At 34.8% G+C, this 26,800-nt stretch overlaps 3 protein-coding genes across 4 annotated transcripts; 2 read left to right on the forward strand and 1 right to left on the reverse strand.

Annotated features, from left to right (window-relative positions):
• Window positions 1-221: 221 nt before the first annotated feature.
• Window positions 222-2,456, reverse strand: LOC113756295 (the record flags this gene model as incomplete). The annotated part of the gene is made up of 2 exons (XM_027300018.1): window positions 1,268-2,456; window positions 222-1,192 (listed from the first exon to the last, which is right to left on the reverse strand). Coding segments are annotated over exons 1-2 (2,160 nt in total), but the record flags the coding sequence as incomplete, so codon positions are not given.
• Window positions 2,457-7,785: 5,329 nt separating this feature from the next.
• Window positions 7,786-10,019, forward strand: LOC113756297. The gene is made up of 6 exons (XM_027300020.1): window positions 7,786-7,952; window positions 8,349-8,494; window positions 8,575-8,637; window positions 8,708-8,770; window positions 8,869-8,931; window positions 9,220-10,019. Exons 1-6 carry the CDS (start codon window positions 7,786-7,788, stop codon window positions 10,017-10,019), a joined length of 1,302 nt encoding a protein of 433 aa, XP_027155821.1.
• Window positions 10,020-20,982: 10,963 nt separating this feature from the next.
• Window positions 20,983-24,761, forward strand: LOC113756296 (calmodulin-binding transcription activator 3-like). 2 transcript variants are annotated; one of them, XM_027300019.1, is made up of 4 exons: window positions 20,983-21,329; window positions 21,627-21,716; window positions 22,685-23,254; window positions 24,472-24,761. In XM_027300019.1, the coding sequence occupies exons 3-4, from the start codon at window positions 22,901-22,903 to the stop codon at window positions 24,514-24,516; spliced, it is 399 nt and encodes a 132-aa protein (XP_027155820.1). In that variant the 5' UTR covers window positions 20,983-21,329; window positions 21,627-21,716; window positions 22,685-22,900; the 3' UTR covers window positions 24,517-24,761. The 2 variants fall into 2 exon arrangements, 1 of the variants encoding a protein (XP_027155820.1); XR_003465908.1 differs by lacking the exon at window positions 24,472-24,761 and having other exon boundaries at window positions 21,658-21,716; window positions 22,685-23,564.
• The last annotated feature ends 2,039 nt before the right edge of the window (window positions 24,762-26,800 follow it).

The raw sequence follows: 26,800 nt of genomic DNA on the forward strand, positions 1-26,800 counted from the left end.
CAAATAGATGGCAAAAGCTGTGAATGAGACAGAGGTAATTCCAAGTAAGACACATTGGAAAATTCTGGGCAAAGAGAATTCAATTCAAAAATAACTTCCTGCAATTCAAAAGGAAAAACAAACTTCCCTTTTATCTTTTGCAAATTTTCCTGACAGAGACCAGTAGAAATAGCAACCTTCAACGCATCGTCATTATTAAATTCAAAATTTTGCTGCGCCAAAGAATCAATTACATCTATAACAAAAATTGAATGAGATTCACCAGGATATTTCATGGCATCATAAATATTAAATTTAATAACATCACCATCAAATTCCATAGTCAATGTGCCAGTGAAAACATCAATTTTTGTTCTAGCAGTTTTCAAAAATGGTCTCCCTAACAGTATTGGAGATGAATTAGAATTATCATCCTCCATATCAAGCACATAAAAATCTGCAGGAAAAATCAAATTATCAATTTGCACTAAAATATCCTCCAAAACTCCATCAGGATAGGCATTTGATCGATCAGCCAGTTGAATTATTACGCCCGTCTCTTTTAAAGGCCTAATGTTCATCAAATTATAAATAGAACGAGGCATAACATTTATCGAAGCACCCAAATCCAACATAGCTTTTTCAATTTTAATATTACCTATTTTGCAAGGGACAGTAAACATACCTGGGTCCTTGCATTTAGGAGGCAATTTTTTCTGCAAAACTGCCGAAACATTTTCTCCCATATGCACTTTCTCGTTTCCTTTCAACTTTTTCTTACCAGTGCATAATTCCTTCAAAAATTTAGCATATCTAGGAATTTGCTTAATTGCATCTAAAAGAGGGATATTTACCTCAACTTTTCGAAAAGTGTCCAAAATCTCCTGTTCGTGCTCTTGCTTTTTGGACTTTGCCAGTCGACTAGGAAATGGAGGCGGAGGTGTAACCACTTGTGTTGATTTTTCTCCAAAATCTGGTTGTTCCAAGGCTCTAGGTTGAGACACATTCCCCTCTTTTTCGAGCTCTTCCTCGATTGCTTGTTCAGAAATTTTCTTGCTCGGCTCAGGCAACTCTTTGCCACTTCTTAATGTGATGGCACTAGCATTTTGCTTGGGGTTGACAATTGTCTGCGAAGGTAGCTTTCCAGATAATTGGGATTCCAATCTATTGACTGTGGAAGCTAACTGGCTCATTTGATTCTCCAAATTATGAATGCTAGTTTTCGTCTCCTGTTGAAATTGTTGAGTGTTAGTAGCCAAAGATTTCACAATATCCTCAAGTGACATACCTGATTTAGGAGCAGGTTGTTGCTGTGAAAGTTGAGGTCTAGGTTGATATTGTGACTGATGTGAAAATCCTGGTGGCCTTACTGCATAATTAAAATTAGGATGATCCCTCCATCCTGGATTATAGGTGTTTGCATAGGGATCATACCGTCTCTGAGGTGGTCCTGGAAATCCAACTGCATTAGCCTGCTCAGTCGAATCATCTTGGAGTGTGGGGCACATATCTGTTGGATGACTCGAACCATAGCAGATTCCACATGTTTTCAATTGCTGCATTTGTCCTATAGCTAACTTTTCAACCAAAGAAGTTAGACAATCTAATCTTTGCTCTATTGTAGAATTACTTACCTCATTGACTCTACGAGTCGTGTTATCCTGCCTGTCTCCAAATTGTTGAGCATTTGCAGCCATACTCGATATCAAATTTCTTGCCTCCGTGGGTGTTTTATTCACTAAGGAGCCCCCACTGGCAGCATCAATAATTCTTCTGTCAGTTTGGGACAGACCCTCATAAAAATACTGGATGAGGAGTTGGTCAGGAATTTGATGATGAGGACAACTAGCACATAGTTGCTTGAATCTTTCCCAATATTCATGTAGAGTCTCTCCATTGAATTGTCGAATTCCACAGATGTCTTTCCTAATGCTTGCAGCTCGGGATGCAGGAAAGAATTTTTCTAGAAAATGCTTCTTCATGTCTGTCCATGTGGATATTGACCCAGAGGGCAGATAATAGAGCCAATCCTTAGCTTTATCGGCTAAGGAAAATGGAAAGGCTCTTAATTTAATTTGCTCCTCTGTGACTCCCTGAGGTTTCATTGTCGAGCAAACCACATGGAATTCTTTGAGATGCTTGTGGGGATCTTCACCTGGTAAGCCATGAAAAGAAGGAAGTAAATGGATTAGTCCAGATTTTAACTCAAATGCAACCTCTAATGTAGGATAAGTAATGCATAGAGGCTGTTGATTTAAATCTGGTGCAGCCAATTCTCTCAATGTCCGTTCATTAGCCATGGTGCTATCTATCTCTTCCGTCTCACTAAATGAATCCACAAAATCTACTACTGAATTATGTCCAGTAGATGAGGAGGATGCCTCTGCTCGTTCTCTTGTTGCTTTTCTCAATGCACGAGCAGTTTTCTCTATCTCAGGATTATATTGCAGTTCACCTGTACGAGAAGATCTAGGCATAAACCAGTAACAATAAAAATAAAAATAAAAAATAAACAAAGAAAATATAATTCAAAGAAAATAAATTTATTTTGACACCAAGTCCCCGGCAACGGCGCCAAAATTTGTTGGGTGTCAAACCAGCAAAAATAAAATTCCTACTCTTAAGTCACGAATTAAGTCCACTATGGTACTGGAGCAGGGACTTAGGCTGTGCAATGGGTTACTAGCTTCACCCTGGTGCCAGAGTTTGCTTGATCCGATATACCAAAGTGTATTAATTACGTGAAAGACAAAATTCGAATATAGCAGCGAGCAGGGTCGAATCCACAGGGACTTGGGAATTTATTTTGAATGAATGTAACATTAAATAAAAATGGGGGAAGTTGATATGGAACTGTCTAATTTAATTGCTCAAATTAAAAATATAAAGTAAATTGACGGAAGGAAAATCTCTAGTCAAAGGTATAATCTCCACTTATGGTTCGAATCACTGATCACAGATGCAGAGATAAAATCTTTCATTTACAAATAAACTGGTTATGGTTGTCAACAAGCTCTGACAACCTGCCTAACCTTACTGATTCGATAACCACAACAAGCTCTGTAGTTATTGCCCTAGCCAATTAAGCAGTCCTAAACACGCTCTTAGGATTTAACCTATTGACAGCATTAATCATTAGACTGGCCACCAATTATAACCAACAAACACACACGCTCGGTTTATTTAGGCTATATCATATATTTCCGCAACAACGACTCAAAAGTTTCTACTACAATTGAATCATATCACTTGCCACATGCACTAAAATTACCCAACAATTACGGATTGAGCACTCTTAGATGGCTGTTAATTACTCACACAATTAAACAGTGATCAAGTATTTAATTGCAAGAAATAATCATATGCATAAGTGAACAGGAAATATATAAACACTTGCAAATTAAAGAACGTAGGGAAATCAATTCGATCTCACAGTTTTGTCGAACCAAAGCTTCGATTTAACCTCTGACTAGATGAAGAAATTAGCCACTCCTCATAGTTGAATTGCAGCCAAAAGTACTGGATTGCAAAGGCATTGCGTTTTTACTAGAAAGCAAGGAATAAAAGATGTTTTTCCCGTTGGGGAATATTGTCGAACACCTGGCGTGTGTCAGAGGCCAGTCCAGAGAAAGGAAACTAGAACTAAACTAAAAAGCTAAACTAGAGGTCCCCCCTTGCTTCTGTACGTCCTCTCCTTAAAAAGCCAAAAGTAAGATGACTAAAAGCTATCTCCGGTGGTCCCCACACATGTGGACAAAGTCTCCAAAATTACTCCTTCTTCCAAGTCTCTCTACGTTGCTTTCTTTTAAGAGCCCAAATGACTTATAGCTTTGTGGTCCCCACCAATCCAAGGCCTAAGGATTGAAGCCCTTAGAAGTCTCCATATTCTCCATAAAGTCCCTCCTTTTTGGTAGTTTTCTGCTTCATTCCTGAAATTAAGTCCCGATACCAAATATGAGTAAATATCAGCAATTAACACAATATTTGTCAGGGATAGAAGGGAAAATTAATAATTAAAATACCAACAATTAACACCCTATCAATGTCTGGGATTGAATTTGGTACACAATTTTAGAAAAAAATTGTGATAAAATAAATTAGTCTTACACTTGTTGGTTAAATGTAATATGTATGCATTTATTACACTTGAATGTGTGTGTATATATGTATGTATATATGCATGTATGTATTTGCGTATCATATGGTTACTAAAAATTAGTATCTTATTCTTGCATGTAAGTAGGTATGTATAATTTAAAAAAACATTCATATTTCATGAATTTTAAAAACAATAATACTTTTTAGCTATCCTATAAAATATTTAATACATTTCAGTGTATCATAGATCATGAATAACACTTCAATCTTAAAAAAAAGGTTTATAAAATTTGTGTAAGAATAATGGCATATCCTTCAAGTTTTATACAAAATAAAAAATGATGTCTGTCATTTGATATATTTACATAAATTAAATAATATTATAAAAATTTAATTGATTAATGTCTCATATACGCATAAAGAGTTAAAGTTGGTATTAATATGGTGTAATCTTTGAAAATCACTAAAAATTTAATTGAATTTTTTGATTTAAACACATTCACACTATTCACATATGAATTTATATACATAATCTTCAAGAACTCGTATCTCTCCATTGAATTTTTAATCGTACTTTTAAATAAAGATTTACATATAATTTTCCATATTGTACCCATTTTGTCTATATTTTACTAAAAAAATTTGTATTTGTAGTTTGAGTACATACATTGCAATGCATAATGGCCACAACATGCATTGCCACACCATGGTTCTCCAATTATCCATGTCAATTGCACCAAACAATTTTTATTGTGATGTAGTATAACAGAACAAATGAGCATACGGATAAAACAACAAAAATTTGACACTAAAACTTTGTGTTGTACCATCAATCTCATCCATCTAGCTTCAAACCAAATGCGTATAAACCATTAATTGTATCTTGCAACTAGCAACTAGCAACTAGTTTGGTAATAGTAGAGAGTCTAATCCCTGACTCTTAGAATCAGGAGGGATAAGCATATGCAAAAAGAAGTTGATCCAGGGTAAGGCAATTTTTGTTCTCCTAAAATGTCAATGGGAATTGGAAGAACTATAAGTTTCTCATTTCAATCCTTTTCATTAGAAATATTTTCATTACTTTGATAAGCATTAATTATATAAAATTCCACATGAAATGTTCTAGTGAACGGAAGTACGTATCCAAAGTTTTATAGAAGGGAATGGTAAAGAAATTAATAGTAGTAGGTGAAAAGGAGAGAGAATGAGTGGGAGAAAGGGAGCGTAAGTGAGAAGTCTCATATTCGAGACCTCTCACTTATACTAAAAAAAATTTAAAAAAAAAAAGAAGAAGATGAATGGTGATAGATTTTGAGTTACATTCAACATAGCATGGAGTAGGGAATTTTGGAATAAGGGGGCTGTATACTTGAAGAGTACATTTCACATTAATGTTGTTCATTGGGTTTAATGAGTTGGATTTTATCAAGTTCAAACTCGGCTCATAAATAAGATAGGATTTTTGAGCTTTTAGATTTCAAGTTGACTCAGGCTCATACTTAACCCACAAAATTATAGAACTTCATGCTTAAATCGGACTTGGTCTAAGCTCACAATTTGATACATATTTATTTATAATATATATTTAATATTTGTGTATTATTATATAATTATCTATAAATTATTATTTTTTAAGTTATAATGTGCATAATATATTACATATATTATTATATATATTATACTTAAATATATAATTATTTAGACTAGGCTTTAATCGATTTGAACTTAATTAAAGTTTACACTCGATTCATATTTAATTTGGGCCTAAAATTTAGGCCCAATCTCTACCCGACTCAGTTATATATAAGGCTTAGCTCTATTGTTTGGGTCGAATTCAGGCTAGCCCGACTCCATTAAGATTCTTAGCTTGTAAATGTGGATTGAGGTTTTTTTTTTAATTGTTTGGGATTGAATTTGGTACACAATTCTAGAAAAATTGTGATAAAATGTACTAGTCTAACACTTGTTGGTTAAATGTAATATGTATACATTTATTACACTTGTATATATGTGTATGTATGTATATACTAGATGTATCTTGGTTGTGCCTTGCATAGCCTAAGCCCCCTAGTATTTTAATTGAACATATGGTAACATATCTTTTTTGTATACAATAAATAGAAATACAAGAGATATGTTACTATATATTAAGTCTGTAATTTCTCTTAAGCGAAATTGAAAAACCATATTATGATTATGGGAAATAGGTAAAAAAGGATCTATCAACCTTGAGGTTAATGAAGACAGTCAATAAAGAAAGTGCATGGTTAAGTACAATTGGGAAGAAAGAAATCTAATTTTCTATGCAACTTTGAGAAATGATTTATAGTACAACAGAAAGAGACTTTAATTGTTCATAAAAAGGAGTTGTTTAAATATAAGAGTTGGGTAAGCCACTAATTAAACAAAATTAATCAATATCCAAGAACTAAAAGTTTTTCATTAATTTGTAAAACTGGATCCTATAGTCATAAATTAGACAACACATAAAAGTAGTAGAAGTCCATATGATTAAGCAAAATGAATGAAAATCTTCTATTTTATCCCACATAGTAGTTCCTCTATCTTGGCCCATCAAGGGACAAGTGGGAAAATAAAAAAATGGGAAAAAAATCACAACTTCGTCAAAGGAGAGGTATGCCGAGTGTTAAAAAATTGGGGTATTATAGCAAACTCCCATGTTTTCTTATATAATAGGTAGAAAATCCATTGGGTTCAAAAAAGACAAGGGCGAGACTTATTTGGTTTGGCATGAACAAAGGAACAAAAAAAAGATATGCAAGGGGTAAGAAATATTAGAGTCATGCCACTTGTCAAGTTATTAGGAAACCAAGTAACAAGGAAGGGGGCAAAGAACTAAACTATCCTTTCTTCTCACATATAAGATATAAGATAAGACTAGCAGAATTCAAGTTGTGCCCAGCATAGCCCATGCCCATTTAAAATTTCAAGAACAATTAAGTGAAATCATTCTTTCCCTTAAAATCAATAGGAGGAGTCAAAGTAGAATATATGCCCACTTATGTATATTACTAAATATAAGAGTAAATCTTAATCATATGACTAAATACTAATTAGTTAACTTAACTATAACTATACTTGGACGTAAAATTTTAGTGGAAGTTGATATGTTAGAGTTTAGCTTACCAATTAAATTTGAAGTTCTTATATCCTTATAACATATAAGAAGATGTTTTGTGGGTTACTGTTCATTGCTTTTCATCTGCTTTCTTGAGGGCATTTTTGTGGTTCCAGCCTTTTGGTTGTTCTCTTTCTTGGAGTTGGTACAACTGATTGCTGCTTTTGTTTGGATAATATGTCTTTCCTATCCTTATTTCAAGCCTTAGCCAGATGTTAGTGGAAATTGGTTGTTCTGCAGCATTAATGAGATTTGATGCTCATTTCTATCAGCCAGCTCATTTGCACTCATATAGCTTTCTATTTTTGCTATCGGAAATTAGAAAATTCAGTGTTCTCTTCTGCGTGAACTACCAGAGTCATCAATTGGTTGCTTTTTTTGCTGCATGAACTATCCACAACTCTTCGCTCTATCCTGCTACCTTTGTAATTGCTTTGCAAAACTCCATATCTAGGTTCCGGTTCGTTTATGCTAAATCTTTATTTTCTATATTTACTCATGCTACAAATTGTAAACCATATTTACTATTACTCTTATGCTTGGTGTTAGCTTTGCATATTCGCTGTACAATGGTTTCGACGGACGCGCTTGCATATTCAATGGATAAGAGTACTGTTCGCAATCGAAGATTAAGAGAAAAATATACTTCCTTATCAGTGGAAGAAAAAGAAGCTCGTCGAGCTAAGCAGAGGAAAGCTTATCAAGAGAGAAAAGCAAGGAAAGCTGTTGCATCCACGTCTTCTATGAACCAATAGCAAACTAAGGGTATCTGATTCAGTTTAACTAGCTTAATGGTTGATTAAACCTCTTTATCTCTAAATTGATAGCAAACTTTTGTAATAAATATATAGACATGAAGAACAACATTTGAGTTCGCCTTTATCTGAAGTTTTTGAGTGTTTTTCTTTGATACCTTAACACTGGATTAAAAGAAATCTTTATGTCTAAATTCAAAACAAAATCTATAAGAAATGCATATCAATGGAGAACAGTTTCCAGTTACTATGGAATGTAAATTATCGAAACCTTCTAATTCAGGTGCACGACATCCAGTTTGTTGTGATTTACAGCAAAACAATGAACACAACAACCAACAAGGCATTACTATTAAACCATTTCGACAATAGAGCAGAGACAAAGAGGCTAATGTGCAACAATCTATTACTATCAAATCAGTTGTGCAACAACATAACAAAAGTAATTCTCTGTGTAAAAGCAATGCTGAATCAAAAGCCAAGCTGAAGAAGCATGTTTCTATATTTTCCACATTTGAACGTGGTATGCCTGGATCAAGTTGTTCCTTTTTTTTTTGCTCTTCTATATTTATGAATGCATTTTTCCATCTTATATTTATATAGGTTCTTCCTCAACACAGACACCAGTCTATAAATGCAGAAGAACCAGCAGACTAAACATTGCAGGTATGTCTTGTTATAATCCTACTTATCAGTCCATGTTTCATATAACAATTTCTATCTTTTGATTTGGCAGATGATCCTTCTATGTGTGACAACTGCTATAAATTCTTGCATGAAACAGTTGATGATCTTGCAGGTTAAGGTCCTTAATCCTATTTTCACAAATATTTGCTTTATGTTGTTCAGTTACTGAACTTGATTTATGTTTTTACATTCTCTTATTTGCCTGATCAGACATATCTATGACAGTACATCCTCAGCCAGTGGAAGACAATGCTTCTCATATCATGAAAAATCGTTGAAAAGGTATGTATATCTAAAATATATCTAGAAATGTTGCAGAATCTATATACTATTTATTAGCATTATAATTCTTTTAACTTCCTAACTGGCCATACGATTGCTTCATAGGCAAAAACTCAAGCCAAAGGAGATCAGATATCCGAGCAAAAAAAGCTTGCATGCAAAACAAAGGTGTCATTGCTGTTTCTTTATCTTATATCTATTCATATTCAAATATTTATAGTTGTTTCATATGCACATAAGATAGTGATAAAAATACTTTGTATTTCTATTATTCTACAGCATCTAAAAATACAGCTAGTGTAGATGCTCTGAATTTCATTAGGCATAATGCAGACCAGCTTTCTGATGCATTAGATTGTAAATATTGTGGAGCAAAAAAATTCTACTCGGAGACAGCAAACTTTTGTTGTTCTGATGGCGAAGTTCTGCTCCATGAAAATAAGCTACCTGATATCCTAATTGAACTTTTTACTGGTCAAAGTGAAGAAGCTATACATTTTCGAACCTATGTCAGAACCTATAATAGCATGTTTGCATTTACTTCCTTTGGCATTCACTATGACAAATTCCTCTGCAAGAGAACAAACGGAATCTATACATTCAAGATGCAAGGTCAAACCTACCATTGCATCAATGAACTAATACTGCATAGAGGATCAGGAATGTATCTTCAGCTTTATTTCCATGACACAGAACATGAGATTCAGAATCGATTAGCAACATCACAAAAAGTGCCCGAAAGTATTATAGTGAAGCTAATAGAAGTAATGAAAGAAAATCCATATGCTTGCTTCTTCAGGAGTTTGAGAAATCTCCTAAACTTGGACTCATATCAGATTGTATTAAAATCTCATAGCGACAGTGACCAGCGAGTGTTTAATAAACCACTTGTGTCTCAAGTTGCACCTTTATGGGTTGACGGAGAAAATGTTTATCAAGCCTATTCTAGACACATACAGATATATACTAAAGAAGGACACAACCACCGAGTACAATATTACTACGACTGCTATGACCTTCTTCAGTATCCGTTGCTTTTTCGATTCAAAGAAACTGGATGGCATCCAAGTATACAATGATCAGGGAGAGGCAATCCAAAAATGTGCAAAAGAAAGACTATGAAACACTCATGTACAACTATATTGTCTAGCTTTAAGTCGGCAGAAGGAATGATTGATCTTGAAGAAGAAGGTAACACACATATGCTATTGATTATATATAACTGTATTGAATTCTACTCATCTCTTCTTTGACAAATATTCTAAATCTTACAGTTTACAAGGCATATGAAAACTCCAAGGAGTATATATCCATGAGAGAGTATTATGCATATAAATTCCAGATGAGAAAAAAGATTGGGCCAAATATTTTAAATGTTGGAAGAGCTTTGCAACAGTACTCAGTTGACATGTACGTTAAAATAGAGATACAAAGACTAGATTTTTATAGAAGTAGATAGTAGCAAATACGTCGGGAGCAGCTACAAGAAATTATGGACGGTGTAGTACTGGGACAAAAAAATGGATTTCAAATTGGATAATGACTAATATTGCCTGCATCATTCATTGGAGGTCCTAGAAATATGAAAAAAATGGTATCTTGATTCTATGGCTTTGGTTCAGAAATTTGGGAAGCCAGATCTTTTTATAACCATGACCTGTAACCAATCATGGCTTGAGATTAAAGAAAATATGCTACAATCGGATGAAACTCAGAATAGGCCTGATCTTATTGCTCGTGTGTTCCATGCAAAGTTAGAAATTATGAAAGAAGAGTTATTCAAGAAACATATATTTGGAGAAGTAGCGGCATATACTAATGTTATAGAATTTCAAAAATATGGTTTGCCTCATGCTCACTTTCTAATTATCCTCAAGTCTGCTTTCAAACTCTATACAACGGAAGATTATGATCGTATAGTTTCTGCAGAAATACCTGATCAAGCACAAAATGAGCATCTATTTAGAATGGTTAAGAAGCATATGATGCACGGGCCGTGTGGTAAGAAAAAATCTGATAACGTATGTATGCAGGGTGCATCAAAGAAGTCTTACAAGAATAATTATCCAAAGGCATGGGTAGAAAAAACTATACACTCTCAAAACTCGTATCCAACGTACAGAAGAAGAAATGATGGAAAAAAAAATTTTGGTCCGAGGGCACTACTTAGACAACAGATGGGTAATGCCATACAATGCCTATCTATTAGCTAAATTCAACTGCCATATAAATGTAGAAATTTGCTCCACAATTAAGGCTGTAAAGTATATATACAAAGGTCATGGAAAGATCCATTTTCAAGTGAATTCTGATGATGGAGCAAATACTATTGATGAAATTAAGGAATATCAGTCAGCACGGTGGGTATGTGCAATTGAAGCGATGTGGAAGATATATAGATTCCACCTTTATGAAATACAGCTTGCTGTAATAGAGCTTCAACTCTACCTAGAAAACTTTCAATCTATATTCTTTCGACCAAATGATAGTCTTGACAATGTATTAAGTAACAATTTTGCATAAAGAACTATGCTGACCCAATTTTTTCGAATGGATGCTACAGATGATTTAGCAAAAAGCCTCAAATGTTCCTACAAAGTGTTCCCTGAGCACTTTGTGTGGTATCCAAGTTCCAAATCTTGGCAACCTAGGAAGAATTCTTTTGGTCCAGTAAAGAATTCAATTCATGGAATTGGACCCCCATAGAATTCAGATTCAATTCTAATTCTTTAAATGGAACAAAATCCAAATAACTAAATTGGAATTGAGGCTCCAGTTCCAATTCTAAACCCCAATTCCATGGGAAACCAAACATAGTCTGTGAGAAGTATAGGCTTTCTTTTGCCTACATGGATGACTTTTATGCAACTCATAATGCAACATATCCTACAAGCGCTACAACTTTTCACCGAAAGCAGTATTACAGCTTCCTTATTTTATCTGCATTAGGTCCTTCTGTGTATGACCCTGACATTGCCTCTATTAGGTGCTATATATTTGCACTTCTAATTAGCTCTTCTAATGCATCTTTACATGCTATGCAAACACAAATTTTCTTCATAGTGTTTCGCTCTGCAATGCAAGCTAATCTGTGTTGTTTGCTTCTGACAGAAGTGCCACACAATTATTTGAAGAGTATAGTACTCAAACTCGCTTAAATGATGACTAATGATACTGATTTTCTGACACAATACATGTAAGTCTACCTTGAAGCTTCTTATTAATTAACTCTAAATATTTTGGAACCATGCTGTTGCATGTAATCTTATACTAGTTGCTTTTGGTATGATTCATAGCCTCCAAATATTCCAGATTCCAATTTGTTGTGATTTGTTGCAGTTTCAACTCTCTCCTAACTTCAACTTTTATTTCTTTCCCTTTTTTCTTTTGCTTCTTTATGAGAGATTTTTTTGTAAAGTTACTTTATTAAGCAACCAAGTTAATGCAGCATCAAATATTTCACCAATAAGTTACTTATCAAGTTATAAGAAAATATGCAAATATTTACTAAATAACCTGTGATTCCCATATTAGTGTATTCAGGTACTTGCTAATGAACAACACGCTATGAGTAATTGCACCTGATCTTACTTGTTATAACCAATCTTGATACTGGAATCCACTCATACACTTCACTACCTTCCATTTTCCCACCAGTTGTCGAGCTTCCTACAGGCATTTTTATCCACACCTACGAAAGCAAAAAGCACGGCAAGTAACAAAGAGACAAAGCAGAATTAGCATCTACAAATCAAACTTGTGCGAAGGCTAAATTTGATAATAAGGATGGAGAAAAACCAACTCTAAAAACTATAATCATCAAAAACATCATCCAGTTTGGGAATTAAAAAACCAACTTTCAAAACTCCTGGCTCCACTAAAGAAACCAGAGAACTTGTACTCAATACATTGGTTTACAGCAGCTTATACCAGCTTATAGTCAAACATTTTCATCCTATCAAACATTTTATCTGCCAAAAGCGTATGCAGAGCATATGAAGCATACACATTCTGTTCTTTATGAAAATTCTTCTTTTGTCACTATTAAATGGTCAACTCTGCCAACCACAATGTAAAGAATCTGTCATGGCATTTCTTATGTCATTACGCCTGCTTCATACTTCTATATCACAGGTAATGACTTCTCAAACTTTTCAGTGGCCCTTATTATACAAGCACTATGCAGAATTCTACCATTACCCTTGAATTACACGCCTCCTTATGCACTTAACTGAATCACCTACTGAGAGCGCAATTTTATTTCTTTAGCTTTTGAAGAGCACAAAGGTAGAGACTACGATTTGTTTCCAGAAATTTTGATGAAGGAGGCAGTGGCAAGACTAAATGAACTTGCAGACGTATCAACCACAACCTCTTTCTGTTGGTTAAATTGCTCCCATGCAGGTTTTTATCATTACTCAGTAAAATGATAATTAAGTTTAGATAAAATAAATTCTTCAGTTTAATTTCTTTCTTTTGGGAGGAGTTACCTCATATGATTATATACCAGGATATGACCAAATGTTATATCAAATGTGTAACTGAAATATTCAACTAAATTGGTTAGCTAATGTTGCACATTTAAATTTATGTTTTAATAAGTATCACATGCCTCAGTTGATAAATTTTCTTTATATTGCGATACATGTGCAAATTCATTGAAAACAGCAGAATGTATAATGCATAATATACTAAGTAGGAAATCTATCTTGGGGCTATGAACTATAACCTTATTCAGTACCATGCAGGTTAGTGATGCAGATGAATTCGTCCATGGATAAAGCATGCTCATTTGAAAACGTAAGAGTTTATTTCATTCTTCTGCAGCATCAATGAGATTTGATGCTCATCTCTATCAGCTAGCTCATTTGCACTCATATACAATAGAGTCATTTCACAATAGCTTTCTACTTTTGCTATCAGAAATTAGAAAATCTAGCCTTCTTTTCTGCATGAACTAATAGAGTCACCAATTGATTATTTTTTTTGCTGCATAAACTATCCACAACTCTTCACTCTATCCTGTTGCCTTTGTAATTGCTTTGCAAAACTTTGTATCTAGGTTCTGGTTCCTTTATGCTAAATCTTTATTTTCTACGTTTACTTGTGCTACAAACTGTAAACCATATTTACTATTACTGTTATGCTTGGTGTTAGCTTTGCATATTCGCTGTGTAATGGTTTCAACTTATGCGCTTGCATATTCAATGGATAAGAGGATTGTTCACAATCAAAGAGATTAAGAGAAAAATATGATTTCTTATCAGTGAAAGAAAAAGAAGCTCGTTGAACTAAGCCGAGGAAAGCTTATCAAGAAAGGAAAGGAAGGAAAGCTGCTACATCCATATCTTCTATGAACCAACAAAAAACTAACGGTATCTAATTCAATTTAACTAGCTTAGTGGTTGATTAAACCTCTTTATCTCTAAATTGACAAAAAATTTTTGTAATAAATAGATACACATGAACACACACATGTGCATTCAATTTGAATCTGCTATTACTAAACAAAATATGCACATGCATGATTGATTACAGGTAACTTCTACAATCATTTGAAGGTAGTTGCTGTCTACTGGACCTCTAACCTTTAAAAGCCTTATACATCATTTTCTTCAAAGAGTTGACAGCAGAAAGCATTTCAAAAAATATCCAACTCTATCTAATGCTTCTACAGTAGACTGTAGTACACTCCCATCTAATGCTTCTGCACATCTCAACCCCACCTTTTGAACTAAAAAACACACAAAAAACAAATGAATACTATGCACACGTGAATCATATCTGATTAATTTTTACATTCAAATTTCTATCTATAAATACATACATAACATTACTCCCCGCATAACAAACAACATAAAGCAACAACAACTGCTCCTCCATAAACACTCTCTTGTACCAAACCATGAACAACACAAACCCTCATCATTCAACCTCTAGCCCAAACAATACAATCTCCCACCAACTACTAACAAATACAAAGCTCAGTAACATCCAAACAAATCCAAGTGTCCTTGAATTTGTCAACCATCTTATTTCTAAACAAAATATACAAACACTTGAACTTTTCCACTTGAAAAATGAAATCCTAACTTTCTTCACAGCATTTTACACCACACCAGCATGGATATCAACATTTGAAACTATTTTACAAACACATCAACCATTACAAGCACTCCAGGAACTTGTAGAGCAAGCTAAGGAAAATGTTCAGAACCAACTTCAACAAGCAAGTGCTCAATGCTAGCAGTTTTGACAAGCAAGGGGTCAAGCTGTTGCTTCAGCCTTTTCTTATCTACCTAAAATACTCCACCTCTTTTATATTTGCTGTTTTCATAATTTCCATCTTTATCTAACTTATTTTACCATCGCTATGTAATTTTTTTCCGCTTCACCAAGGCAATTTTACGCTGGTTCAGTCTGTTTCTGTTACAACTACAATGATTATAAATCTCATTCTCACATATAACTCTTATGGCAACACACATTCATTTGAACATTCACAAAAACACTACAAAGATATCCACCATTCACAATACAATACCTATACAACTGAAAGCTACACTACTGCCAACTAAATAAGCTACTCATAAGTCTGATTTATCTCAAAACAGCTTAAATAGCTCCCGCTTTTCTTTTGTGCGAAAGATTTAGCAAATAGCATCTCAAAAAGGCTTGAATAACTCCTATTATTGTTTCCTCTCAAACTGACCAGCACAACCTAGCCAATTAAAATTTTTAACTATAAGTAATTACAATCAACAAAATAAATTTAGAAATAACCAATATATTTTAATGTCTTCTCGAAAATACACAATACCTTTCAATCACTTTAATCACCAAAACTATCAGAAGATGGCAGACTAGGAAAGTAATACTTCTCTTCCAATACCTCAACCCTTATTTTTCTAGCGATCAACTCTAGAATTGGATAATTTCTTCCACTTCTGAAAACAGCCTCCAGAACTAAGCTCCAGTCATTATGCCTATAAAACTCTTTGAACAAGTCACATAGCTCATTTTTAAGCAAAATATTTGCAATTTGATGTCGAGCAACAAGTTCAGCCGGTCAATTGCGACATCCATGATCCATAGGATAAGCTACCCCACGTACAACTGCTAACTCATTTATCTCCTCCTCTATTTCTGGATAGTATGGCTGAATAGTTGGAAATCTAGAATTTGCACGTGCCATTTACAAAAGCTTTGCAGAAAACTAGAACGAATTGCACATAAAACTCTGTCTTTCACTCCCTATAGCTCCTTATTCTTATCCTCATAATACTAATACTTACACGTATCATATAACGACATTCTAGACTACTCTCACACACAATAAATAAAATATATAAAAAATATAAGCTAACTCTCTGATCCACATGAAAAGAAGAGAAAATACAATCAAAATGTGAAACTTCTAGGAATATGTGAAAGTTGATAAGCACTAAAGTACAAACTACAGATTCAAGATATCCACAAAAAACACTTCAAACACAACTAAACTCCTTAAACAGCCAGATAAACTCTTTAGACTACAACTAAATTCTCACCCAATACAAACTAAACGATATCAGCAACTAAATAATATCACTTAACTAAACTTCAATTTTATATCTGCCACTACAACTCAATTACCTCGAGTACGTCATTTCAATTGTACTCTACCACTTTTAACTTCTTTTTCCAAAAACACAATTCTGTCCTCTCCTTTTCCGTCATCGCATGCAACACTCCATGTTACAATCAGGTATGTAAACTTCAACTAACTATTATATCTCTTGACTATTATAACCACTGCTTAATCTTAGATTACCAAACTATTTGACTATTACATCTCTTGATATGCCTTCTTACTATATCTCATTGTATCTTTACTATAATTTGTGTTCATAACTTTCGAAATAATACAGGAAAATGACGGACCGCAACTTCTTAACTTTCACTGATCTTAAGCTAGAAACAAAAAATTGGACTGCAATAATACAAGTGGCTGAAAAACTGAAGCGACAAACTTCAAAAGCTAGAAATCCATGTCAGAAGATAATACTGGTTGATATTAAGGTATAAAAATTCATTCACATACTATTTTAGTAATTATACATAAATACTAACATCCACTTCTGATATCAACTTCTGATATGAATAGGGAAATAGCTTAAATGCTCTGATCTATGGCTCGGACATCAACTTTTTCAAAAGATTATTTATCCCAGGAAAAAGATACATCATCTCAAATGTTAGAATTCAATATACTGATGAACGCTACTACATCAAGGAAAACGAATGTAAAATGGATAATAGAGAATTCATCAATTGTCCGGGCAGTAGATGAACCAGAGCCACCAGCGTTGCCGCCTATCTTTGCATTTACCAGTTTTCAACAAGCTCCACCGCCATATAGATGACAACACTGAGATAAGTAAGCTTCTAAATATTACAACCATTTTTTGCTCAATCACTATTCTTAATACGTATGCTTACACACGTATTCTCAAAAAAGATGTGATAGGCATCGTCATCCATGTTGAACCAAGAAGCAATAAAGCTCCAGTTCCAACTAGAGAAATTGTGCTTATTGATCACAAGTAAGATTTAACTATATACGCATTCTATACAAATAATAACAATGGTGCCATTATGCATATATTACCTAACAAGCTATATACAGCTCTATGCCTGTAGCGCTGACTCTATGTGAAGCAGAGAAAGGACAAATATTGGCTAACAAAATCCACACTCAGCCAATACTTGTAGCCATCAAAATAAAAGTCACTTTTTAGCACAGTATTACTCTCAATCCTTTTCATGCTCTGCTCACTATATAACTAATTATTATAGTTACAATTACAATAGTGATGCTAACAAATCAAATTAACAGCAATGAACATGTCCACCAAGTTTGCGACGACGCTTCTCATCAATCCACCCCTCGAAGAATTTGTGTCGCTAAACAAATGGTAACTAATTAGATTATCATGATTATTATCTTTTCTCATCCATTACACACATACACTATCAACAGGGCAGCAAAGAACCAAGCTATCATCGCAAATCTCAAAGCACAAATAGCGTTTCTCAATAGAGATAAGCTACTTCCAATTCCTGATGCTGAAGATTTAACTACAATCAAAGACTTCCTGAGCTTCCCGCAACAAAAAGCATACTGGGTACAAGGAACAACCACACTCTTAGACAAAAGCCAAAAGCTCTGGTATTATACTTGTCCCCAATGTCACAAATCACTCAGATCACAACCCAATTGGCCGATAATCTGTACCTCTTGCCAAAAGCACATCAATGTTGTCACAAGGTTTGATACCTCCAATTCCAACACTACTTGCTCAATGCTACAGACACTAATTACTCACAAATTACTCAATAACAGATGCAAGCTAACAATACAGCTTGTAGACAACTCAGGAACTCTCACGCTAGACCTTTATGGACAAGATGCTGAACAGCTGCTCCCCTTCAGCATAACAAAACTTCAAAAAGAACACAATCAGTTATATACAATACAATCCTTCCTCTACAACCACTAAAACAATATCTATTTTCAATGTGTACTCAATTAAACAGAATACCATGCTCTACGACCTTATCAAAGAATCAATGAACAAGACTACTATTGCTTGTTTCCTGAAGAAAGCAACAACAAACTACACCACGTTCAACAATGATAGATGCACTACTATCATAGCCCACAAGGTTGGCCCAAAACGCATCACAGTGCTACCAATCAATGAAAACCAACCAATGCCTGCACATGAAACCACAAAGGCACATGAAGAAATTGTTCAAGCTTCTACTCAATTGCTAATAGTTGACCTTTCACTTGCAACTGCTTAAGCTTCTATTGAAGTTCCACTGAAAGCCAAATCAGATGTAGTTGACACCAACCTCCTTGATTCACTCAAAATTGCAGAAAACCTGACGAAGAAACAACATGTCACATCATCCAAGAAGCAAGACTAAAACTGCTGTACATTAAGTAGAGTACTCTGCTCTTCCTTTTGAATCATAGGCACACAACTCTAGCGCAACGCTTCAATACCTTGTGCTGCATCTTTTGAATAAGCTATACTGTTGTACCATACTGCCACTACAAGAAATATATTTTTCAGTGACAAAAATTTATGTGACAACAAAAATCTTGTCACAGATAACCTAATTCAGTGACGACATTAGGTGTCATCACTGATGAGTACAGCACAAGCATAATCAGTGACAACATTGGAAGTTGTCATTCTCAACTCGTCACGAAATAGTTGGCGCGCATCTCATTTGATGCCGTGGGAAATGATTTTATGACAACTCAAGTAAAGTCGTCACAAATGCTCTCTCTACAGTGACAACATAACTTGTTGTCATTGAAGGTCTACCCGATTCCAATTTTGTGACAACTTTTTGCATCACTGTATACTACAGTATTTTCATCAACTTTCACTAATTCTACTATGACACCCTAATTTTATTTTTTAGCCTCCAATTCTTTTATATTAGCAAAAGCACAGAAGATATGACACCCTAATTTTATAATTTAGCCCCTATTCATTACGTATTAGCAAAATGCAAATGATATAATAACAAACTATTTTTAGATATTTGTAATTTTTGCTAAGTTGACATAATAGACATGTCTGAGCATAAAAATTTTTTCACAAATTTTTTATTATTCCTTATAACAACCCCCAAAAATCAATAACTGAAATAATTTGAAAAAGTGTAATTGAATATAATTTGTAGTCTAATGTTAGCACTGTGAAAGATTAGTATAACGTGTAATACATCATAAGTAATAATTATTTTCATATGGAATGGGTATATACGAAATTAAAATTATTCAGTAAAATATCTGTCGTGCAATAAGATTGAGAGTTGTAACACATTTAACAGAATATTTGATTACATGTTTCTTTTAATTTATTATAAAAACTAAGTAATAGACAAAGGGTAGGATAAGCATGAGTAAGAAGTGCTATACTGTATATAAGCAATTCTATAGTATTTTCATCAAATTTCACTAATTCTACTATGGCACCCTAATTTTATTATTTAGCCCCCAATTCTTTTATATGAGCAAAAGCACCGAAGATATGACACCCTAATTTTATAATTTAGCCCCTATTCATTACGTATTAGCAAAATGCAAATGATATAATAACAAACTATTTTTAGATATTTGTAATTTTTGCTAAGTTGACATAATAGACATGTCTGAGCATAAAAATTTATTATTCCTTATAACAACCCCCAAAAATCAATAACTGAAATAATTTGAAAAAGTGTAATTGAATATAATTTGTAGTCTAATGTTAGCACTGTGAAAAATTAGTATAGCGTGTAATACATCATAAGTAATAATTATTTTCATATGGAATGGGTATATACGAAATTAAAATTATTCAGTAAAATATCTGTTGTGCAATAAGATTGAGAGTTGCCACACAATTAACAGAATATTTGATTACATGTTTCTTTTAATTTATTATAAAAACTAAGTAATAGACAAAGAGTAGTATAAGCATGAGTAAGAAGTGCTATACTGTATATAAGCGATTCTATGCATGTTAAATTTTTGAAACATGTTTTATTGTGTAAGTTTTATTGTAAGGTAATTTCTTAAATAATTTGTATATTGAGTTGTCCAAACCCAAAAAGATGTATATAGACACAAACAAGCACACATATATATATATATACATGCACAAAAAAGAAACCAATATCAAATAATTTATTTGATATTTATAGATGAGATTAAGGAAAAAAAAAAGAGATTAAGTATGAAAAAAGAAACCTGAAAAAAAAATTTGACCAGGGAAAAAAAAAAGAAAAAAAATGTATGAAGCTAAAGGTGTGAATCCTGGAATCTCAAAGATGTGCTTAGATGCCAAAAAAAAAAGAGCGCCAGTCTGAAATCTGAAAGAGGCGCGAGGCGGGTGGCTGAAATCTCTACAAAACGACGTCGTTTTTGGTTGTTCACACACAAACAAAAGTCTCGCCGCTTCTCTCTTCCAACACTTAGACAAATTTAGGCTAGGTTTTAGAGGAGAAAAAGAGAAACAGAAGAGCAGAGAAGCGGCTAGGGTTCTTGGAAGGGAGGCCTTGAGCGTGAAAAGAAAAAAAATAGAGTGAAGGAAGAGTGGCGGTTGACGGGAAGATCAGGAGAGAAAGACGCGGCAACGGACAGAGGAGGAAGAACCAGGTCACCACCAGTCCGCGTCCGCTCTGCTGCTGTCTGCCATCGCCAACACCGCACACAACCTCCTGGGCTGCTGCCGTTCTCTGTAACACTAGATGAAGGCTCTCGGACGAAGTCAGACCTAGTCATCTTCCAATTCCAACTCACCGTCTTCGGCTTCGTCATAATCGCCGTCGCCACCGCTCAAGTAAGAGCACTATAAGTCGCCCCTTTTTCTTTGAATTTCAGTTCCTTCCCAAGTCCTCTAAGCATGTCTGCCATGGCTTCGTTTATTGCAATTGCCCCGTTGATTGTTCAAATTTTAGCATGCGCATGTTATATCATGATTGAATTTGAAATCCCTTGTACTTCTGATGATTTTGGGGCCAACCGTGGCTTCATTTGAGCAAAGAATTGCTGGAATTTTTCATGTTCGTTTACTGTTTGTTGAAATGCCCAAGTGGTCTAACAGCAGAATTGATCCTTAGAAATTCCTTTACTGAAGGGAATCTATATGTTGGGCTAAACGTTGGCAGGTATGGTTGGTGGTGGACAGAAGTCCTGGAATCCCCCAGCACACCAAGCAAATTGGCAGGTAGCAAACTTTTCAAGACTTGAAACTTGTTTTCTTTCAAGCTAATAATAATTTGCCTTAAAAACTTAATAATTAGTTTACAAATCCCAAAGTTCACTTGCTGTTTAACGTGAACAAAGAGTGGTATTAGAGCTGATCACGGGTGTTAATATGCAAAACCTTTGTCAGCAATTTTAAAGTTTTCAAACCTATATTTGGTCAGCAATTTTAACATTTAGTTTCCTTTGAACATTCACAGAGGTTCACTTTTATTTGATGTGACATGATTAAACTTTCTCTTTGAATGGTAGGACTGATCACATATTTGCTGCATTATTTGTGCTGCTCTTGGTTTTGTTGGTTAGTGTCTCAGAACTTTTTTGTTCAGGATCGTCCTAATTTGCTGCTAGTTGTAGAGTGGCACATGGGAGGATAATTGTTTAGCATGAAACAGTTATTCCCTTGGTATGATGCTGGATGCTTTCACTAGAATCTCATTGGGTTACAGATTTTTCAGTTTTAAATTTAAGTGCTTGTTTATGCATTTCAATCCTTCCAGATATTGTCAGCTCATGTAGCTAAAATTAAGTCTCTGTAAAAATTAGTTGACACTTGTACTCTTTGAGCTAGCCAAAATTCTACAAAATTTGACAGTTAATATGCTTCCATTAAATTTGATATCCATGTTACCCCTAGTTTCTATAACTGCTTGGACTGTATATTAGTGTTAAAACAAACTTAAAAGATTCTTAAAGCCTTCTGAAAATGCCTAATACGAATGCATTTGACCTAATTAACGGCATCAAAGTTGTATTTTCCCTTTTTCCTCATTATGTGCCAAGTCATTTTTTCTGATAGCTTGTGTTCCCTTCTTTTGAAACTTTTACGAGTTTGTTATGTTGTGTCTTGAACAATTTGCATCTTTGACTATTATTTCTCATCTAATCATTCATATTTACAAGCTTAGGCTTTTGGCATTTTGCTTGTAGGGAGATTGTTTATCGCCCATGCAAGGAGTGCCACTTGGTCAGAATCTGATTCCGGATTCAGCTTATTATGGCAAAGGAAGTTTATGGGAGCAGAAATCTCTTTCTGCACTTCTTCAATCTGCTGCAGATCCATTTTACATGAGGCCTGATGGGCAAGAAGACGAAGCTGTGGAAAGGGACGTGCAAAAACTGTGACAAAATGTAGAAGCCGGATATATGATGAGTTACAAGGCTGAGAATGGTATGCCTTCTGCAGGGTCTGGAAACTGCTCTTTGGTTCTGAAGCAGCCACATCTGAGTGGAATCCAAGCAGAAGAAAGCTTGAAGAAAGTGGACAGCTTCTCCCGATGGATGGCTAAAGAATTAGGTGAAGTTGAGGAATTGCCTTTGCAATCAACCAATGGATACTCATGGAGTGTGATACAGACTGAGGATGTGGTTGGTGATTCCTGTACTCCCACCCAGCTGCAACTGGATGCAGACACATTAAATTTCTCACTCTCCCAAGATCAACTATTTAGCATCACTGATTTTTCACCAAATTGGGCTTACTCAAGGTTGGAGACCAAGGTATATTTGAAGGGACTATACCGTAAGAACATTTTTACAATCTTGACAAACCAGTTCTCTGGAATTAATGTTTCATTCTTAGTCTATGCCTTGAATTTCACTTCGTTTCAATCTCTCTACTTTTTGTAATTTTAGCCCCTTAGACACAGATCAAAAGGATATATGGTTGCAAAGTTCAGTAATAGATTGAAATAACATGCATGTCTTTGTAAATGCACCTTCTGAGCTTTGTGTTCTGTTGATCTCATTGATTATGCCTATCCAGCTGCAAAACTAATGGATGCACCTGGACAGAGGTTGTCCTGTTACTCCTGTACCTTACTACCATGGAAACATTTTTGTATACTAATTTACCCTGAGCTGCTGATCATGACACTGGCAGTCAAAGCACATTGAGATGTAATAGATGGGATTGGTTTAGGTTCCTTTGTCCTGTCATCTCTCAAAATGCGTTATATTGCATCTACTGCTCCAAGTGGAAGTGTAATTTATCTACAAATATTTTTAGCATAGCTATTTCATCTCTTAATTGCTAAAGACAGTCAAAGTTATTATATGTGGCATATGTACACTTTGCTTTTTCTGCACTTCAATATGTCTTGAAGGTAAGAGCAGTTGCCTTCTACTTGAAACATAACTTTGTGGCTCTCAGGCGGGAGTATGCCTTTGTGGCTTCTTGAAACATAACTTTGCGGCTAGTTGAAATATTTTTCCTTTTAAATTAATTTGGCAAGTCTCATTGAGGCAACAGTTAGGTTTCGTGAGTTCCCCTTTTGAGATGGTTTTTCACTTTGGGATGTATTCCACTTTTTTCTTTGTCGAACTCATCTAAATTTTTCTGTATCAGAATTTTTTTTTTCACCTGTGATTGTGTGTGTGTGTGTGTGTTTTTTTTTCTTGATATACTGTGTGGTTCACGATCATCTAGGCTCTCAATGATTTTAGGATTTTATTGTTGTTATTGTTATTGTTATTGCATATATATTTGTGAACATGCAGATATTTATTGTGTTTGTATTGTTATTCTATATTTCACAGAATATACATTCATTGTCTTATTTGCTATAATTTCACTTTATTTTTGTGTTAAGCAATTTACTTAGATTGCTATAATTTCAAATTAGAGTGACATTAGTTTTTATAATATGGTGCCTATCTAGAAGTGTAGTTCCAGTTTTAACACCTGTGCTCATTGCTTCAATTTTGGTAACGTGTAGGTTCTAACACGATTCCCAAGAAGAAGAAGCCAGTCATTGCTGTGAAGATGGTTTTTGATTTGAAGACTACAAGGCCTATCGTGCTCATGTTTTGTTCTAGATGGGAATCGTGCTCATATTTTTGTATAGAACTTTACTACTCTCTATTGTGGATGGGAAATCACTAGTATTGTAACTGAATGGCTTATTTTGGATGGTGCATGGTTTATGACTCATTTGAGGCAACATTTATATATATATGTATTTGGGTTGATCTTCTATTGGAAATGAATGTTGGCTTTCTTTTCGTATGTTGGCTTTTTTTTTCTCATTGCTACTCAATGAACGTTTTGTGATTGTTGGCAGCTATGTTGCGTAATTAACATTAGATTATTGCTTTTTACAAAAAAAATAAATGACAATAAAAAAGTTGTCACTGCCAACAAGTTTCACTAGTGACACCAGAAAGTGGTCACTTTTTATGGATGGAAAACAATGACAACAAAAGTCGTCACTGAACGGAAGCATAATGTGACAACTCCAAGGGTTGATTATGACAAGAATTTAGCCAGCTTAGTGACAATAAAAGTCGTCACACAATGTACAACAATGAGTGACGACAAGAGTCATCACAAAAGCGAAATCGTTTGTGACGACTTTCAACAGTCGTCACATGGACCCCCTTTTGTGACATAGAACTAGTGACAGCTCTGTGACAGCAGTAAAAGTCGTCACTGATTTTTTTTGTGACGACTTCTGAATTTTTAGTGACGACTTTCGCCTGTCACAGAAACGCAATTTTCTTGTAGTGATTAGAGATTCCTACCCAGCATATGTAGACACCAAAATTTTAGTGTAATTTGCGTTTACTATTTTGTCTTAATTTTTATTTGTCGTGTTAGTTTTTATTTACTTTTTAGTTATTTTTAGTTTTTTATTTGTAAGGTTTTAGCATAGAATTTCTCAAAAAAGTAAAAAAGAGGGAAAAGAAAAGAAAAAGATGAAAGTGAAAAATGAAGAAAAAAGATTGAAAAATGGCAACTTTGTTGTTTTTAGTTTGTATATTTTGATGTGATGTTACTTAAATTGTTGTTTTTATTACTTAGCTTTATTATTGATCTTGTTAAATTATTATTCTAAAAATAAAAAAATAAAAAAAAATACACGGCATGCCAGAATGCAAGAAACAAAAATGCAGTTTTCTTCCGGTGGGTTTTACGGACATTTTTACTCAATATTTTGCGCCATCGGATTAGCATAGTACAAGGATCTGACCCTTCATCCGGCAACTCAAAATCCTGGAATGCAAAAGCCATCTAATGGCTCACGGAGGGTCACAGAAAATGCAGAAAAAGGGGACCGTAGATGCTAGGTTGAGGGATGGTTGATGCCTATATAAAGCCATGAAGTTGGGGAGATTGAAAGAGGATCCAAGTTGACGGCGGAGAAGGAAAGCAGAGAGAGTGGACGGCTGAGTGAAAAAACTAAGGAAGTTCTGGACGAGAAAAAATGAGGAAACAGAGAAAAGCTACGGAGAGTTTGAGAGAGAGTCTTGGGACGGCGGAGAGAAAGAAAAGAGAAACAGAGGGGATGACAGTGAGTGTGTGACGAAAGAAAGGAAAACCAGCAGAGGAAGGAGAACAACGGCGACTGAAAAGAGCTTGGGGTGGACAACAAAAGGAGAGAATCTGGTGGGCGGCAAAAACAGAAAGGGAACTAAAGGAAAGGCTGAGCGAGGCTGAGAGAGACTGGAATCTCAGCAAAGGAAAAGGAAAAGCAGTAAACGGAAGGAAGAAACAACGCCTCTACCATCGGCTTCAACCATCGTTGAAAGGCACGACTCTACGACAAGCCGTCTGCTGTAATCTTCCTCTTTGATTTCGCCTAAGGTCCAAGTTGATTCCTTTGCTTTTTACTTGTTTGGCTTGTTTCTTTAATTTTCATGTTTTGGTGGTTTCACTTAGGGTTTGTCTGTTCCTAGATCCCTGTTTTGACCCCCCCAACCATAAATCTCCACTGCAGCATGTTTTGTCGTGTGTTTACGTGGGTTTTATGGAGTCAGATGAGTATTGGGCTCTTAGTTATTCATTTTGTGTTAGCTTGTCTATGATGGCCTCGAACATTCTTGTACAGATATCTGGCATCTCATTTGTTTCATAGTTCAGAATTTAGAATGATTCCTCGCACGTTTTAGTTAGGTGTGAATGACCTGATGTTGGAATGGGTTTGTGAGCAGCTGTGGTTAAAAGTGCAAAAGGGGTCTGTGGCGTTTGTATAAGAAAATAGATAGAGGTTCCCCTGGTTCCGCATGCCCACTGGTGTTGTCATATCGGAGCATTTGTTCTTTCCT

Source organism: Coffea eugenioides, unplaced genomic scaffold (genome assembly GCF_003713205.1).
Source record: "Coffea eugenioides isolate CCC68of unplaced genomic scaffold, Ceug_1.0 ScVebR1_215;HRSCAF=854, whole genome shotgun sequence".
Classification (NCBI taxonomy): Eukaryota; Viridiplantae; Streptophyta; class Magnoliopsida; order Gentianales; family Rubiaceae; genus Coffea; species Coffea eugenioides.

Coding starts and splice junctions, on each gene's coding strand:
- LOC113756297 (XM_027300020.1), top strand. CDS start 7,786: ATGGTTTCGACGGACGCGCTTGCATATTCAATGGATAAGAGTACTGTT. Junction 8,638..8,707: donor CAGCAGACTAAACATTGCAG/GTATGTCTTGTT, acceptor TTGATTTGGCAG/ATGATCCTTCTATGTGTGAC. Junction 8,932..9,219: donor TTCTCATATCATGAAAAATC/GTTGAAAAGGTA, acceptor ATTATTCTACAG/CATCTAAAAATACAGCTAGT.
- LOC113756296 (XM_027300019.1), top strand. CDS start 22,901: ATGATGAGTTACAAGGCTGAGAATGGTATGCCTTCTGCAGGGTCTGGA. Junction 23,255..24,471: donor ACTCAAGGTTGGAGACCAAG/GTATATTTGAAG, acceptor GGTAACGTGTAG/GTTCTAACACGATTCCCAAG.